Source organism: Alligator mississippiensis, chromosome 5, assembly GCF_030867095.1.
Source record: "Alligator mississippiensis isolate rAllMis1 chromosome 5, rAllMis1, whole genome shotgun sequence".
In the NCBI taxonomy this organism is placed as follows: Eukaryota; Metazoa; Chordata; order Crocodylia; family Alligatoridae; genus Alligator; species Alligator mississippiensis.
The window spans coordinates 220,571,638-220,586,587 of NC_081828.1; the positions used below are offsets into that span (position 1 = coordinate 220,571,638).

Consider the following 14,950-nt stretch of genomic DNA (forward strand, 5'->3'; position numbering starts at 1 on the left):
CGCAGCGCCCGGCCCGGCCCGGCCGTGCCCGCCAGGCCTGGGCGTGCCCCTGCGGTGTCCTGCGTGTGTCTGCACAGGACCCCGTGTGTCTGTGTGCGTGCAAAACCCTGCTTGTTCATGCAAGTGTGCACGGGATCCCACCTACTGTCGCACGTGCACGCGTGTGAGACGCCACGTGCCGACGCGTACCTGCGCTCCTGCCTGTTGGTGGGCGTGTGAGACCCGGCGCACACGTGCGCGCCTGGTGTGCGGCCCTGCACGCGTGCCCCACCCCGGCGCATGGGGGACGCAGGCCGTCCAGCCTGTTTGTGGCGAGCCCCCGCGCCGCGGCAGGGGCCGGCCGCGCCATCAGGGCCTGGAGCCGGCCGCGGCCCCGTGCCCTCCCGCTGCCCCGGGCGGCCTGGCCGGGCTGGGCTAGCGCTCCCTCCAGAACGGCGTCTCGGCACGTGCAGGCAGGGCCGGCCCGCTCTGCGGGCGCAGCAGCTTGCGCCCCCCCCCCGTGGAGGGATCCAGGGAGACGGCCCCAGCATCCTCTTGCCGCGGAGGCGGGAGCGTCCCAGCCGTGGGCGCGGTGCCCGGCCACGAGGAGCGGGACGAAGGCAGGGAGGGCGCATCCTGCGTCGGAGGATGCTTCTGTTGCAGAGACGTGGGCCTGGTGCTGCCCACCAAACAGGGACCCGGAGCCGGGGTTCAGCAGGACGGCGGCCTGCCACGCGCTGCCCAGCGCCCCTGTCCCCCCGGCTCCTGGAATCCCCCCAGGGAGCCCCACGCAAGTGCCGGGGTTGAGCTGCCTGGTCCCCATGCCTCGGGGTGGGAGCTGCGGCGCGGCGCGCTTGCAGCTCGTCCAGGGTCTCCTCCACGTGGTTCTGGCTGCAGCAGTTGGGTCAGCGACCGCGAGAGATCGGTCGCTTCCCGGCTCCTGGACAGGAATTGCGAGCAGGAGGGAAGGATAAACCCTCCTGTAACCTGGCAACGTGTCTCTTGCTGTGGCAGCAAACCCTGGCAGGCTGCGGGCGCATGCGGAGCTGTCAGCGAGCAGATTGCTGCCCCAGGCCACGGCTGCGGTGATGGAGGAGCCAGTGCAGCGGAGCGCAGAATGGCGGCCGCTCCAGCAGCCCGGCAGCACCCGCACCTTTCCCGCCGGCTTGGGCGCTGGGAGCAGGCGAAGGCTGTGAAACCCATCTTCCCTCCTCTTCTGCTGCCCCATCCCTCCCTTCTCCCCTTCCCTGGGCGTGGCGGGGCGCGCCGCATCCCTGGGGACAACGTGCTTTGTCGTGCACGTGAGGCTTTGTGTTGCACGCTGCTGCCGCTCACGCGGGGCAGCATGTACAGCGTTAATGATTTGTCTGTGTGCATCCATCCATCACGGGGGTCTGTGACAGGGCTGGGACAGTGGGCCGCGAGCATCTCGAGGGCAGGGCGCCTAGCCGGGGAGGCGATCGGGATGCTGCGGGCAGGCAGGCGGGGAAGCCAGCCACACATTGTGCCCTGCCGTCGCCATGCTGCGCTGCCTCCTTGGCGCACGCTCCCCCTCCGCCTGCCTCCCTCTCCTCACACTCTTTCCTTCCCCTCGCTTGCGCGCTGCCCTTCCTTTCCCCGGATTTCTGTCTCCTGCTGGTGCCGCGCTTGTCCGGAGGGGCTTGTTCTTAGCCTTCTGTGCTGGAAATCCTGCCAGTGAATGTTTCTGTGCTGCCTGCCACGTCCCTGGGGAGAAGGCCTGGGAATGCAGTGCTGGAGGAGACCAAGACAGCTATTGTTCCCCACGGCTGCCGGGTGCTTTCTTTAGCTGGCAGAGCCTCCCTGCGAGCTGCTCCATGTCCTTGCCGGAGCTCCCCCTGCACCCCAGGGCCCAGGATCCTGTGGCGCTGGAGAGGAGAGGCTGCAGTGCTGCTGCTGGAAGGCTCAGACGTGTTTTCAGTTTGCCTCCCGCTTATCTCTGCTGTTTGGACAGAGAGGTTTAAAAGGCTGGATTTTCTGTCCCTGCAGAGTAAACACACAGACCCGGGCAGCACAAACTATTTCTGGCTTATCAGTTGAGGAATGCAGCAGCTGAGGATTAGCGGGAGTGGGCCGTCAGGAAGGCCCTGAAGGGGCCCCCTCCCCACTCCGCTCTATTAGAAGTGTGAGAGCCCAGCAGGACTCAGAGGGGAGAGTTGGAGAAAAAGGCAGAAAAGGGAAAGAAAGAGGCAGAGGGAGAGGAGAGAGGCTGAGCCGACCCGATGGCCACGGATGAAGTTGCCGGCGGGGCTCGCAAAGCCACGAAAAGCAAACTTTTTGAGTTTCTGGTCCACGGGGTGGTGAGTCGGGAAAGTTAGAGAGCTGGCTGGTGCTGAACAGAGGGATGAGCGAGCCAGGCGCCAGGGCTGGGCTGGGAGCAGCCCTGCCGTGTGCCCTGGGTGCTGGCTGGCGGTCCACGCCGCGTGGCAGGAGCAGGGGATGGGCCCAGCTCCGTGGGCAGGCGTTGGGGTGAGGTGTGCAGCGGTCATTGCTTCTGACGCTGTGGGAATGGGGGGGCGGGTTTGCTTCCAGACCGGTTCCGGGGCAGGGGCCAGAGCGGATCCGACCCCTGCGGTCTCGCAGGGCGCCTGGTTCTGCAGTTCAGCTCCTGCTGCGTGCAGGGATGCTGGGAAAGCCCTGTGCCGCGGGGCGCGGGACTTGTCTGTGGACTTGGCTCTCGTGTGTCCCCTGGCTACCTAACAGGTGACTTCCAGGGGCTCCAGGAGACTAGCTGTGCGCTCGTTGCTGGGGAGCCTCAAGCTGCCATACTTTGGGCACCCTCAACATCCTTGTAGCCTTCCTGTGGCCATTGGAGGCCTCCTGACATTCAAGGGATTGCCATTCGTGAGGGCATGCCTTCCTCCGCCTTGTGTGTCCCTCCGGGGCTCCCAGCAGTGACGGAGAACAATTGCAGCTTGTGACATTGGGGTTTCTTAAGGAGACGTCAGTGTAACAGAAGGCGCAGTGCTGGGGAGTCTGAGGAGCGCGAAGGCTGAGTGGCTGTCAGAGCTTGCGTGCACTTTCTCTTGAGGACCTGGGATCTGCTTGCAGTGGCACCCTCTTCCAAGCCGTCACAGAGGGCTCTGCGTTAGAGTCCAGCAGCCCACGGTGCTGCCCCTTTGGCGGCCTGGCTCTTGCCCTCGGTTTGCTTGCCTGGAGCGTGACGTCTTTGACAAACCCCCGAGATGGGGCGATCCGGACCTGCCAGCCTAGGGCAGTGTGAGCAGCATGCCGTTTATATGAGAACAGCATCCTAGTGACCGCGGCACTGGGGACCCGCAGGATTAGTGACTGGCAAATGAGCACTGGTTGTGAGCAGTGCCCTTGGTCGTACAGCTCGAGTCTGGGGGCAGGCCAGCCTGTGGGGTAGCACGCCTGCCAACGGGCAGGCCTGTGCAGCAGACTGTGAACGGGGGGTGACCTAAGGGTAGAGCTGAATGCATGGGGCAGTCTGCTGGCTGGCACATGCGGACGGCCTGTGGGGCAGTGCAGCACGGGGTGGGCATGTGAGGCGGCCTGGGAGTCGGGAGCACGTGGGTGGCCTTTTAAAGGGTCAAGTGTTCTCTTGGCAATGACAGGCCAACGCACTCCCTTCAGTACCGGGGACAATGGCTGAAGCGGTGGTGAAGAGACCCCCTCTCACCTGTGGGTGGGTGAGGGGTGTCAGGGTCAGTCATAGATTCATAGATGCTGGGGTCGGAAGGGACCTCAACAGATCATGGAGTCCAACCCCCTGCCTAGGCAGGAAAGAGTGCTGGGGTCAGATGAGAGTCAGGCTGAAGTCAGGCTTTCTGATGCAGAACTGGGCCTCTCCAGCGCTGGAACTGCCTGAGGATGTTGACAGTAGTGGATGACCAAAAACTGGCTTCCGCTGTGTGCTTGGCCTTCCAAAGAGCCTTTGCTGTAGTTTGTCGCCATGCAGGCGGCATTGGAGACTGGCTGCCTCGTCCGCGAGGGGATTGCAGGCTCCAGCATCGCTCCGCGCATGTGGCTGCAGTCAGGCAGATGTCTGGGGCGGAGGTCGCTGGTGCCGGTGTGGCACAGCTCTCCTCAGAGCAGCCCACTGCTCCTTAGCAAGGCCCCGCAGGCCTGCCCCAGCAGCTTCTCCTCCCACTCCCTGGGCAGTGGAGCCCTGGCATTATGTTGTGTGTTTTCCTTTTACTGCTGCACTGACCCTGATCTACTCTTTTAGTTCCTTCACCTCCGTTCTTGCCTCCTTCCTTGTCCTTCTCTGGACGTGGGCACAGCCAAGTCTCCTCCACCAGAAGGAGAGTCTCTCCTGACCTCACCTGTCTCGCCAGCCTGCGCTCCTTCATCTCTGCTCTGGCCCCTGTGCTCCTCCATCTCCGCCTCCAAAACGACTGAAGGAGCCGTCACAGCTGCTGCCTGCGCTCTCATTTCTCTAGCCACTCGGCCTCAGGCTGCAATGGGTCATGCAGTTTCCGTGTAAAAGCGAAGGCAGCAGCAGAGTCTCTGATAGTGTCCATGAGGCTGTAGCTCTTGATATGGGGGCAGAAGTGCTTGAGGTGATAACTGATGAGTTTTCTGTCAGGGAGGGGCGCCAGTGTCCTCAGCAGTGTTGTTGCCAGTGGTGGAAAGGATTTTGGAGAGAAGACTCTTGCCACATTTCCTGGGGACTGAGACTGGACTTCCCGAATCCCTGTCGGCACACACTTTGTCACCAGCTCTTGTGTCATCGTTCTGGGCTCTGCCCCTCTCCTCCATCTCTGGTCCTGACCCTCTCTTTGCTCTACCCCAGTGATCCTCAGCTGGGCGGTACAAGACCCTATCAAGGGTCATGCACATTATGAGTCCTGTTAGGTGTCCAGACACTTACACATGATTCATAAGATAAACCCAGAGATTTCAAACAGGAATCCCCAGCATCACAAACTTTCAGACCTGCTGTGGTCCCTCTTGCTTTCTTGTCACAGAAGAATTGCTCTTATTTTTCCATGGTCGAGAAATGAGTGACAATGAAGAGGTGGCATTTTCTGCGGGGGCCTGGAGCCTCACAAGGTGTGTCTTGAGTCTGGAAAGGTTGAGAACCTCTGCATTATCCAGACTGGTCTCGTGATGGGCAAGATCTTGAAGCCTGTGCTGTAGCCTCATTCTCCTTAACTCCATGATGGCCTTTGCTGCTGACAACCACACCTTCCTGAAATCGCTTTCTTGGCACTCCTGTCCTTTTATGGTCCCTGCCTACCTCAAGCCTGCTTTAACAGGTCCTCCTCAGCCTGTCTTGGTGGACACCTCTGAAGGCCCTATCTCTGGCCTGTCCTTTTCCCCTCTCTGCACCCTGTTTGCAGTGCTCTGATCCAAAACCCTGCCGGTAACCATCTTTATGCTGATATACCAGTCTGCTGGTCAGCTTTCTCCCTTCCTTTAACCAGTAGCACATTCTCACTTGCCTTTTCTGGCATCTGTTCTGGGTGTCCAGCCATCAAGTAAGCTCAGCTTGAATAAAACAGAGGTATTAATCTCCTACAAACCATCACCTTTCTACCTGGTGCTGCCCCGGCCGGTCGCGTGGACCTCCTCTTTGGTCTCTTTCCTTTGACATATGTATAACGGAGCCATATCGACCTTTCATCTTGCACGTTCTGCATCTATGATCCAGTGCTGTCAGCGTGGTTCTCCTCCCCCTTTGTAGCATGGGTGCCATTGAGATCTCCTCCTGTTCATGGAGAACACTGCTGCCAGGTTCATCTCCTTGGCCCTTGTTCTGGGTCTTCAGCGCCCTGCTGCTGCCCTGTCACTGGCCCCCCCTTCTCCTTTCAAAGGGAGTCTGACCTTAGTGTGTTAGGCCTTTCTCCTCCTCCCTGGTCAGGTCTGATGTCTTACTACAGCATCCATGACATCAGCTCAGCCTGATGGCTGTTCTCAGGTAACTTCAAGCTCCCCCCTGCAGCGTCTCTGTTGCTGGGGAAAATGTCCCTGTTGGCAGTGATGGAATCAGTCTTGTCCTCTTTTACATCTCCCCTTAAAACCGACTTCTGTCATGATCTCTACTAATTGCAACTAGCTGCACCAAGGCTGCTAACTTGTACAAATGTACCCATCCTTCAGCCAGTCTTCTTGACCAGCCCATTTACCTGCTTATTCACTCTCTCTGCTCACCTTGGGCTGTGTGTGTGGTTGGGGCAGGGGCTGCATTTGGTGCTTGGCAGTTATCACAGCAAGCCCCATTCCCAGAGCAGGGTCCTTGCACCTTCCCACAGTAATGATAAATAAGTGAAATAGGGATAAGCCCTCAACTTTCCCCATGGCTGGAGGCTGTGCCCGAGATCTGGTTCCACGAGGATCCACAAAGCATCTGGGTTTGAATCAGTGATCTGGAAAAGAGGGTGAGCACCGCGTTTTCATGTGCAAATTTTGCTACGAAACTCCTTGTACATCGCTGGGTTTTAAATGAGCTGAAACCATTCACAAAAAAGGCCTGGACGTCATTGTGGGCTGCTCAGCACACGGCAGCAACCAAGAAAGCAAATACAATGTTCATGTGCATGAGAAATGGGGCAGGGAATAATACAGCAGGCACTGTGATCGGAAGTGGGGTCATGTCCTCACCAAGACATTGTGCTTGGGACTGACAGGGTGGGGGCTTCGCGCTGGGCAGGTGGGTTTATGTGGGAAATCCTATTGAGGAGATGAGATGAACAGTAACTTGTCGCAGAGGTGGTTAATCGGGTGCCCCTTTCTGTGTCTCTGTAATAACGGAGGGCATGCTCCATGAAACTGGAAGGCAGCCTGGTCAAAGCAGGTAAAAGCCGTGGTTTTCTCCAGCACGCCATAAACCCGTGGAACTTGCTGCCATAAGAAGTGGCAGAGGCCCAAAGATAAATGGGCTTCATATACATTAGACTGGTGTGAGTAGAAGTGATGCTCAGTAGGGCTTTATGAGGGACATAATCCCCTCCCTGTGTTGGATGTGAACCCAGCTCAGCCTCGCAGGGGGTGGAGAGATGCTTTCAGCTGTTCCCTGCCCCTCCTGCAGGACTTCTCGCAGCTTCTGCGAGGCCTTTTGTCCAGACCATTGCCAGAGAGGGTGTGTTTGACTTCTGATTTAAGTGTCTGTGGAGCACACCTTACGTGGCTTCAGAGCTGGCTCGCTGATGGAGCACGGCAAGCGGTGAACCAGCGTTGAAGGGTGTTCCTAGGAGGGAGTCTGCAGAAACGGGCATGAGGCCCCTGCAGCTCGGCTATGTCATGCAGCAGATAAGGCCCTGGACACTTAGTCAAGAGACCTGGGCTCTGTTCCCAGCTCTGTCATCGACCTCCTGGGGGACCCTGGGCAAGCCGCATCCTTTATCTGCGCTCCAGTTCCCTGCCTGTAAAACAGGGATACTGATACTGGCCTTGTATAAGGCAGGAAGTGCTAGGTAGGAGCTGGGTATATATCATTATCACCATTGGTGCTGCTGTCATCAGTGATACACAAACACGAAGAAAATTGCCGCTGGTAACATTTTTGGATGACATGAAAATGGCAGAGTAGCAAATAAGAATGAGGGCAGGACAGTTGCCCAGTGCGAACTGGATCTTGGGAAAGTCAGGCTGGAAAGGACCTTACACGGTCACATCTAGTCCAGGCTGTGGCTCAAACCATCCCTGACTAAACCATCCTGGCCTTGTGTCTTCCACTCTGCCCTTGAAAACTCCCAGGGATGGAGATCCAGCAACTTCTCTAGGTAGCCTGCTCCAATGCTTGACCACTGTCGGATTGTTCCTCCTCATCGTCAACCCCAATTTCCTCCACTGCAGCTTGAGACCATTGTTTCTAGTCCTGTCTCCTGTAGCCACTAAGGAAAGCCCATCACCATCCTCTCTGTAATCGCCCTTCAGGTATTTGAAGACTGTTACCAAATCCCCCCTCGGTCTTCTAACTAAATGGGTCTAGCTCTATCAGCCTTTAATTGTGTGATCAGCTGGGCCTGTTCACACACAATCCAGCCACTTTTAATACAGCTAGCGCACTAGGAACCGAGAGTGCAGTCCTCACTTAGAGATTTGAGGCTTGGAGCATGGTGTCTCCCAGTGAGAAAAGCAGTGAACTTTGTTTGACTTGTCCAACAGGAAATCAAGAGGTGACTTATTTGCACCATACTGTCTCCAGAAAGGAAATATGAGGTCCCAAATGGGTCTCTGTCATTTGTTTCTATTGTCACATCTGGGAGGTCCTACTCTTGGCCGCATTGCTCTGGGCATGGTATGTGCACAGAGAACAGAAGGCTGGTCCTTGCCCCAGAGAGCTTACAGTCTCCCCATAAGATGAGAGAAAATGGATGGACAGACAGATGAGGGCACACGAGGAAATGATGCGACAGCAGTGGTCAGTGTGAGATGGAGTAGTTACCTGCAGCCTGGCTGTTGTCAAGTTTTTGGGGCTGAGAGTGTTTGGGAAGGATCTGAAGTGGAAAATGGAGATTTTGGGGTGTTTCTGGAAGGTTTTTATGAGGTGTGAGGGGCAGCAGTGATAAGGAGCAGGCTCAAGAGTGCCGGTTTGCGAGGAAAGCCAGCCAGCGGCAGAAGCTAAGCATCATGGGCTGAGTGGTGGCAGGGGTCGACCTGGTGCTGTGTGAGCACTGACAGATAGGGGAGGGATCAGCTGTCAGCAGTAGGGAAGGCACAACAAGAACCAGTGGCTGGAAGCCAGGCCATTCCCAGTTCAAACTAGGAGCAGGTTTTTGCAGTGGGAATGATCTGCTGAAGCAGGCCAGCCTGGGCAAGCGGGGATTCTCCATCTTACCATCTTCAAACCAGCTTGGATGCTGTTCTGGGAGATGCTGTAGTTAAGCACCAGGATTGGGGTTCAGCACCGGAAAAACCAAGTGAAATGTAAGGGCCTATGATGTACAGTAGGTCAGACCAGAGGTCTGGTGCTACCTTCTGGACCACTTGGCTGCAGCCAAGGCTGGGGATTTTGATTGGGATTTTGAATGCTCCTGCTGGGACTTGAAAGGAGGGTTCCTGTCTGGAGTGTCTTGCCCCTCCGCTCAGGATCAGACGATGCCATTATTTGGGGTCAGGAAGGGATTTTCCCTCGGTCAGGTTGGTACGGACTGGGAGGGGGGTTTGCCTTCCTCTGTAGCACGAACATAGCATCAGCCTGGGATCTCTGGAACGTATATTGACAACCTTGTATAGAAGCTGGACATTGGCCACCGCGGTCCCCCTGCATTCACTGCGGCGTGATGTCTGGTGCTGTGCCAGCGTAACTGTAGTTTTGCTAAGAGGAAAGACAGTGAGACAGTTTGGACAGGGCTGATCCTTTCTCTGGAGCTCCCTTCCAGCCCCACGGCTCTAGGATTCTGGGACTCTGATTCCAACCTTTGGCTCCAGGAAGGAAATGGAGAACTGGGCCAGGCAGTCTGAGGTTGTGCTGCCACAGGTGTCTGTGCTCCTGCTCCCCCGCAACACGCCGCTGGCCGCGCGGCAAAAAAACTGCCCCGTCCTGAGCGGTGCTGAGTCGGGGGGGGGGCGATCTCGGGGGGGGGGCATGTGCCTCCCGCCATGCCTCCCTACCAGTTGCCTGTGCCTAGAAGGCTCCATCAAGGTTTGGGGCCCCATTGTGCTAGGCACTGCACATACTCCCAGCAGAAAGCGGGTCACTGCCTCAGAGAGGTTGCAGTCAAGGTTTGGGCTTCAGACGTGAGCTGTGCCGGGTCTGGCGAGCGAGGGTGGTTAGATAGCGATGCACAGTGTGCAGCCGTGGGTGGAGTCTGCAGCAAATGCCACAGCTGTGGGATCATGGAATACTTGGACCCCGGTGACGGGGCATGGGAAAGTGCTGGGAAGGGGAGTGCGGGAGCACTCGCTGCTGAGCTGGGCAGCAGGCAAGGCCCCTCGGGGCAGGAGCCGGAGCAGCATGGACCCTGACTTGGCAGCTCCACTAGAAACTTGATGACATTGCAGCAATAGCTGTCCAGGGGGAAGGGTTCGCTTACAGATCCCTTCCCCTTGCTCGTCAGAGCCCTGATCCCAGCTGCTCGGGGGGAGGGGGGAGACTCGCAGTCAGGCCCGTCTCACCCAAAGCAGGGTTCCCTCGCATTCGCTCTTGTTTTACCCTTCCCTCCCTTCCTCCTGCTGCTGCCAGCGATACGTGGCACGTGTCTCTGCAGGTCGCGGTCGTGGTCGCTGCCGCGCGCCTGGCCCTGCCCTGGGTGCTGCTGCCCCTGGGAGCGGCTGTGGCACTGCCTACGGCGCGGCCTTGCCCAGGCACGATGGGCAGAGCGCAGAGGGCACCGGGTGCGTGCGGGACTCGCAGGAAGGGCCCAGCCCTTCCCTCTTTGTGGGCTGTGGAGCCTGGTCACCCTGGTCCCAGTCGCGGAGGGGTCTGAGCACCCTGGAGGGGCGGTCGTGCCAGGTCCGAGGGCTGCGCAGACGGGGAGGGCCCAGGCCTGGGAGCAGGAGGGCGAAGGAATGAGGCGGAGCACAGGGCAGGTGGGGCACGAGAAGCAGTAGAGCATGGGCCATGGGTACCAGGGACTTGCCCTTTTTCCAGTGCAGCTGCTTTCCTGCTTGCAGGTGTGATGCCCCCTCAGCATGGCCAGAGAGCGGGGAGCTCCCAGGCTTTCAAAGGGGCAAGGTCAGTCAGCAGCAGGGTCGACCACTGCCCCAGCCCCTCTGGTCACGCAGTGGCCGCAGGCAGTGCCCCCCGCCAGGTAGCATCCCAGAGTGGGTATGGGGCAGCTGAGGGCGGCAGCGGGGCCGCTGCCCTGCCTGCGGCCTGGTCTCGGCTGGAAGGCGGCCATGGCTGGTGGATTGACAGGCGACAGGAGACTCGCCTCGGCGCCTTCTTGCGAGGGATTTTCTGAGCCGCTTGCTGCTTGCGACTGGGCTGTGGTCAAGCCTGGGCTGGGGGAGGAGCAGGGAAGGAGCCGGCGTGTCCGGGCAGCTGTCAGCGCCGCCTCGGTGGCTGTGCCGCGGGGACGAGCCGGGACAGCTGAAGACATTTCTGGCCCTGTGCCGTGGCCTCCGTCCCCTCTTTGCCCCACCCTTGGCAGCCGTCTCCTCCACCTGCTGCCAGCAGTTAATGGCCTTCTGCAGGGGACCCTCCTCCACCCCACAGTCGCCCATTGTGGTTTGTACCCCTTCTCTTCCCTCCCTCAGGGTCCGCCCGCCCCTCCAGCGCCGCCAGCCCAAGCAGGGGCTGGACTGCATGCCCTGCAGTCCCTTCCAGCCCCTGCGCCTGTGACTGGGACTCGCGAGGAGGCTGGGCAGCGCGGGGCAGTTGCTGCCTGGGTCGTGTGGTGGTTTGCTGGTGTCAGCCCCTGCCCAGTGCCCGTGGCTGCTGCAAGGGCTCTGTTATCTAGTCCATACCTCAGGGGAAATGAGGATAAAATGCCCCAACTCAAGTATATCGTGTGGAGGTGCCCAGCAGGAGACTGAGCACCTCTCTGTGCCCCATGGTGCATTGTGAAGGCTGGGTTGCTTCATGGGTTGTGGTCGTTCCCAAGGACAATTAGCATCTTGCTGCCAGGACCAACTGTATCCTGGATCCGGTGCTGCATCGAGCTGATTGTCGGACCAGAGCCCGCTGCCATGGGACTGCTGCATGCTGAGGGGGACGCTGCCCAGCCCTTGGGCTCCTCTGCTCTCGGAAGAGACCTGGTGCCGTGGACTCCCTCTTGTCGCTTCATGCTCTCGTGCTGACCCCTAGCAGCTCCTCAGGGCGAGCGCTTTGCCCTTCTCCCCTGCATTTTACCCTTGGCCGCAGGCTGCTGGGCCAGCCGTGGCTCCTCTGCCCTTTGTGGTCAGCCCCGGCACTGTGTGCTGCAGTACAAGGCCTAGACTGTTCCACTGTCACTCGTGCTCTCGGCGTCTTCCCAGCACCAGCCTCTCCTGCACCGTCACCAGCCCACCCTACCGTTGGGGTCACCTCTGAGGACCAGGGAGTGCCAGGACTGAGTCCATGGCTGGGCAGAAGGGCCGAAGCTTGGGAGCTCGCCAGTCCTGGTGCTGGGACAAGGGCTCGTTGTACCCCAGCACCACTGCTGCTGCAGTAGCAGCGACTCACCTAGCATTTCTCTCTCTTTCGCTTCTTCTGCAGCGTCCTGGGATGCCATCGGGTGCTCGAATGCCCCATCAGGGGGCACCAATGGGTCCCCCAGGCCCTGCTTACGTGGGAAGCCCCTCAGTGCGCCCCGGGATGCCCCAGGCCGTGATGGAGCCGACGCGGAAGCGCACAGCGCCGCAGCAGGTGCAGCAGCAGCAGGTGCAGCAGCAAGTGCAGCAGCAGCAGCAGCAGGCAACCCAGAGCCGCAGCAGGAGGTGAGCACTGGGGAGGGGGCCCGAGCATCAGGCTCCTGCCCGGGCAAGCGGCAGGCGGAAGGACACGGAGCAGACGTGTCCATTCTCCCCGGCAGGGAGCAGGGGCCGTGCAGACCATGTTCAGCAGGTGTTACCCTGTCTTTTGGTCTTGAATTGTCTGAGCAAAGCCTCGAGTTGTGTGGGAGCAAGCTGTTGGGGGCCATAAGCCTGCTTGGCCTGGGTGCGGGGCCAGGTCTTTTCCAGCCACAGAACGAACGTTCCCCGACTTCTGCTTTCAACTTTGTTTCCACACTGCACCTTGATTGGTCACCTGACTGGTTGATTGGCCTAGTAATGTTTCTGCTGGCTGACTGGCTCCCTGCATTTGCTTATGAGCAAGAGGAGGTAAACTGAGGAGATTTCAGCCTGGTCACATGAATGTTCATGCCAGGATCCTTAAGGCAAAATGCATCTGCATGAGGATTCATGAAGCTTTCACTTTCCACAATTGTTCTCACAAATTAAATCACTGGTGGAATCCTCAGAAAATTATTGGAGCTGGGGGAGTAATTTCTGGTTTTCCTTGTCTTTTCTGGTAGAAGTTACCCATCTTTAACCTCATGCCCAGCCCAGTTCATAAGAGTTTACGCGCTGTTGTACGCTGCAGCATAGTCTGTTACAGCAGCATTATAATGGCTTATAAATCTTCTTGGAAAGTGAAATGGTGAGAGCTCAGCAGACCCTTAATTTGCAAATTGTTGAGCCGGTTTCTCCAGGCTGGGTTTGCAAACAGTAACTGCTTGGGGCTTGCTCCCCTGGAGCACCTACACATCTGGAGCACGAGCACTGCGTGTGCTTGCCAGCTCAAACAGTGCACTGAGGGCACAGCACATCTGGCTACAGGTTGTAACTGCTTCCCTGTAGCTCCTTTAGGTCCAGGTTGGATGCACTGGAGCAGCTAGTGAACTTCCAGTGTGTCCCAGCACATCTGGACATCAGGGCACATCCAGAAAGGGCACCAGTGCTATGTGTGTGTGTGTGCTCCAAGGAAATGCTGTGGGAGGGTGTGTGGGCTTGGCACGGCTGGGTGTCAGACGGCCGAGCCTGGTGCTAGCCCATGAGCATCCCCTCCACTTCCTCCTCTTCCCCCCACCCTGTCCCAATTGCTGCACGCTCTGGTATCCAGGGGCATTGACCTGTTCTCAGGGCTTCACCCTCTGAGAATTGGCTTGTCCCCGGAGAGCTGGCTGGCCCAGCTGCAGCAGGAAGCACATTTCCTTAGCCCTCTGATCCACCTGGTGCTTCTGGTTCCCAGCCCTGTGTTGATCCCTTTGCAGGGAGAGCACCCGACCCCCTGCAGCCGTGCCTGGGGATACCAGCAGCCACCTGTCTTGCCCCACTCCCTCCACGTGTCTCCTCTCCCTGGAGCTGTTGCCTGTGCTACCCTGAGGAGCCCCTGCCCCTGCCCCTCCTGGGAAGCTGCTCTGCTTTCCAGAGCCAAATTTCCCACTGCATCTGGCTAGGCTCAGGGGCCCATAGCACCCTTTTTCTGGCAGGGTCTGGGCAGGGAATAAGGATCTCTGCATTGGCAGGCATGATACAGGCAGGGATGGTAAATTCCAGGTGGTCTAGTGGGCTGTGGGAAGACAGGGGAGCTGTAGTACATGCCCCAATTTCCTTTAGGCTGGGACTTAGCCTGTTGCTTGCCTTTGCCTTTCCCTTCTCCCTCTTAATTGTGTTTCCTGTGGATGGCTCTGGGTCCTCGCACCTCTGCTTCCTCCCAGCCTGCCAGCTGGCACCCAGCCTCTGTCATGAAATGGTCCAGCTTTAGCATTCCCCTGCTTCCTCAGGTCCCTGCCCTGCCCACATGGCACACGCGCGCACGCGCGCGCATGTGTGTGTGTGTGTGTGTGTGTGTGTGTGTGTGCGCACGCGCACGTGCGCGTGCACAACTGCCCTGGACCAGACCCTAGCAGGGCTGGGAGAGTGGAGGTAGCAGTAGTTCCCTCCACACACAAATGTAGCCTCAGGCCTGGGCTCACGGGAAGCTGCTGTGTGAGGTCTGGTTATAACTGGGAGAGGGTAGGAGGGAAGGGGGTGTATGCACATCGCTAGTGAGCGTGGGAACGGGGCCCTTTAGAAAGAGACATAAGGGGCCTTTGGAGAGAGTGGGAGGGGGGAGGAATGCTGCGGGCCCCTCGCCACAGCAAAAGACTTTGGGCACAAGCCGTGTCAGGCTCCAGGGATGATTGATGCCTGGGCTGGGTACCTGGAACAGCACTGTGGCTTGTGCACAGATGTGTGCAGACAGGGGAGTGTGTGCCTAGGCACCCTTGCATGGAGACACATACACATACTTGTGCCTAGAGTGCACTCCTTTCTGTGTGTACACACACACACACACACACACACACACACACACACGTCTTTGTCAGTCACAGGTGTGCATCCATCCATGTGCTGATTGCCAGACACAATGTGCACCCACGCATGCAGCCATGTGTGTTGTCATGCATTCACATAGATGTGCATAAACATGGAGACATGTAAAGCTGCTCAAACATGTTCATGGTCAATCCACTGACACTCATGAAGCGCCATGTGCGTGCACACACACCTGCACACACACCTGCACACGTGGCTGCCCGCACCCCCCTGCCCTCATGGAAGGCGTGTGCTTGCGCAGACGCACACGCAGTGC

The 14,950-nt window shown here is 58.6% G+C and overlaps 1 protein-coding gene across 5 annotated transcripts in view; it reads left to right on the forward strand.

Annotated features, from left to right (window-relative positions):
* Positions 1-1,986: 1,986 nt before the first annotated feature.
* SMARCD3 (SWI/SNF related, matrix associated, actin dependent regulator of chromatin, subfamily d, member 3) overlaps positions 1,987-14,950 on the forward strand; it is a 99,412-nt gene continuing 86,448 nt past the window's right edge. For 2 of the 5 annotated variants that reach the window (XM_019499009.2, XM_014604431.3), the window contains exons 1-2: positions 1,987-2,297; positions 12,050-12,270. In XM_019499009.2, coding sequence (XP_019354554.1) covers positions 2,220-2,297; positions 12,050-12,270 — 299 coding nt within the window. In that variant the 5' untranslated portion in view covers positions 1,987-2,219. Of the gene's footprint in view, positions 2,298-2,535; positions 12,271-14,950 lie in introns of those variants that run through there. The other 3 variants (XM_019499008.2, XM_059729336.1, XM_019499007.2) reach the window with 3 other exon arrangements.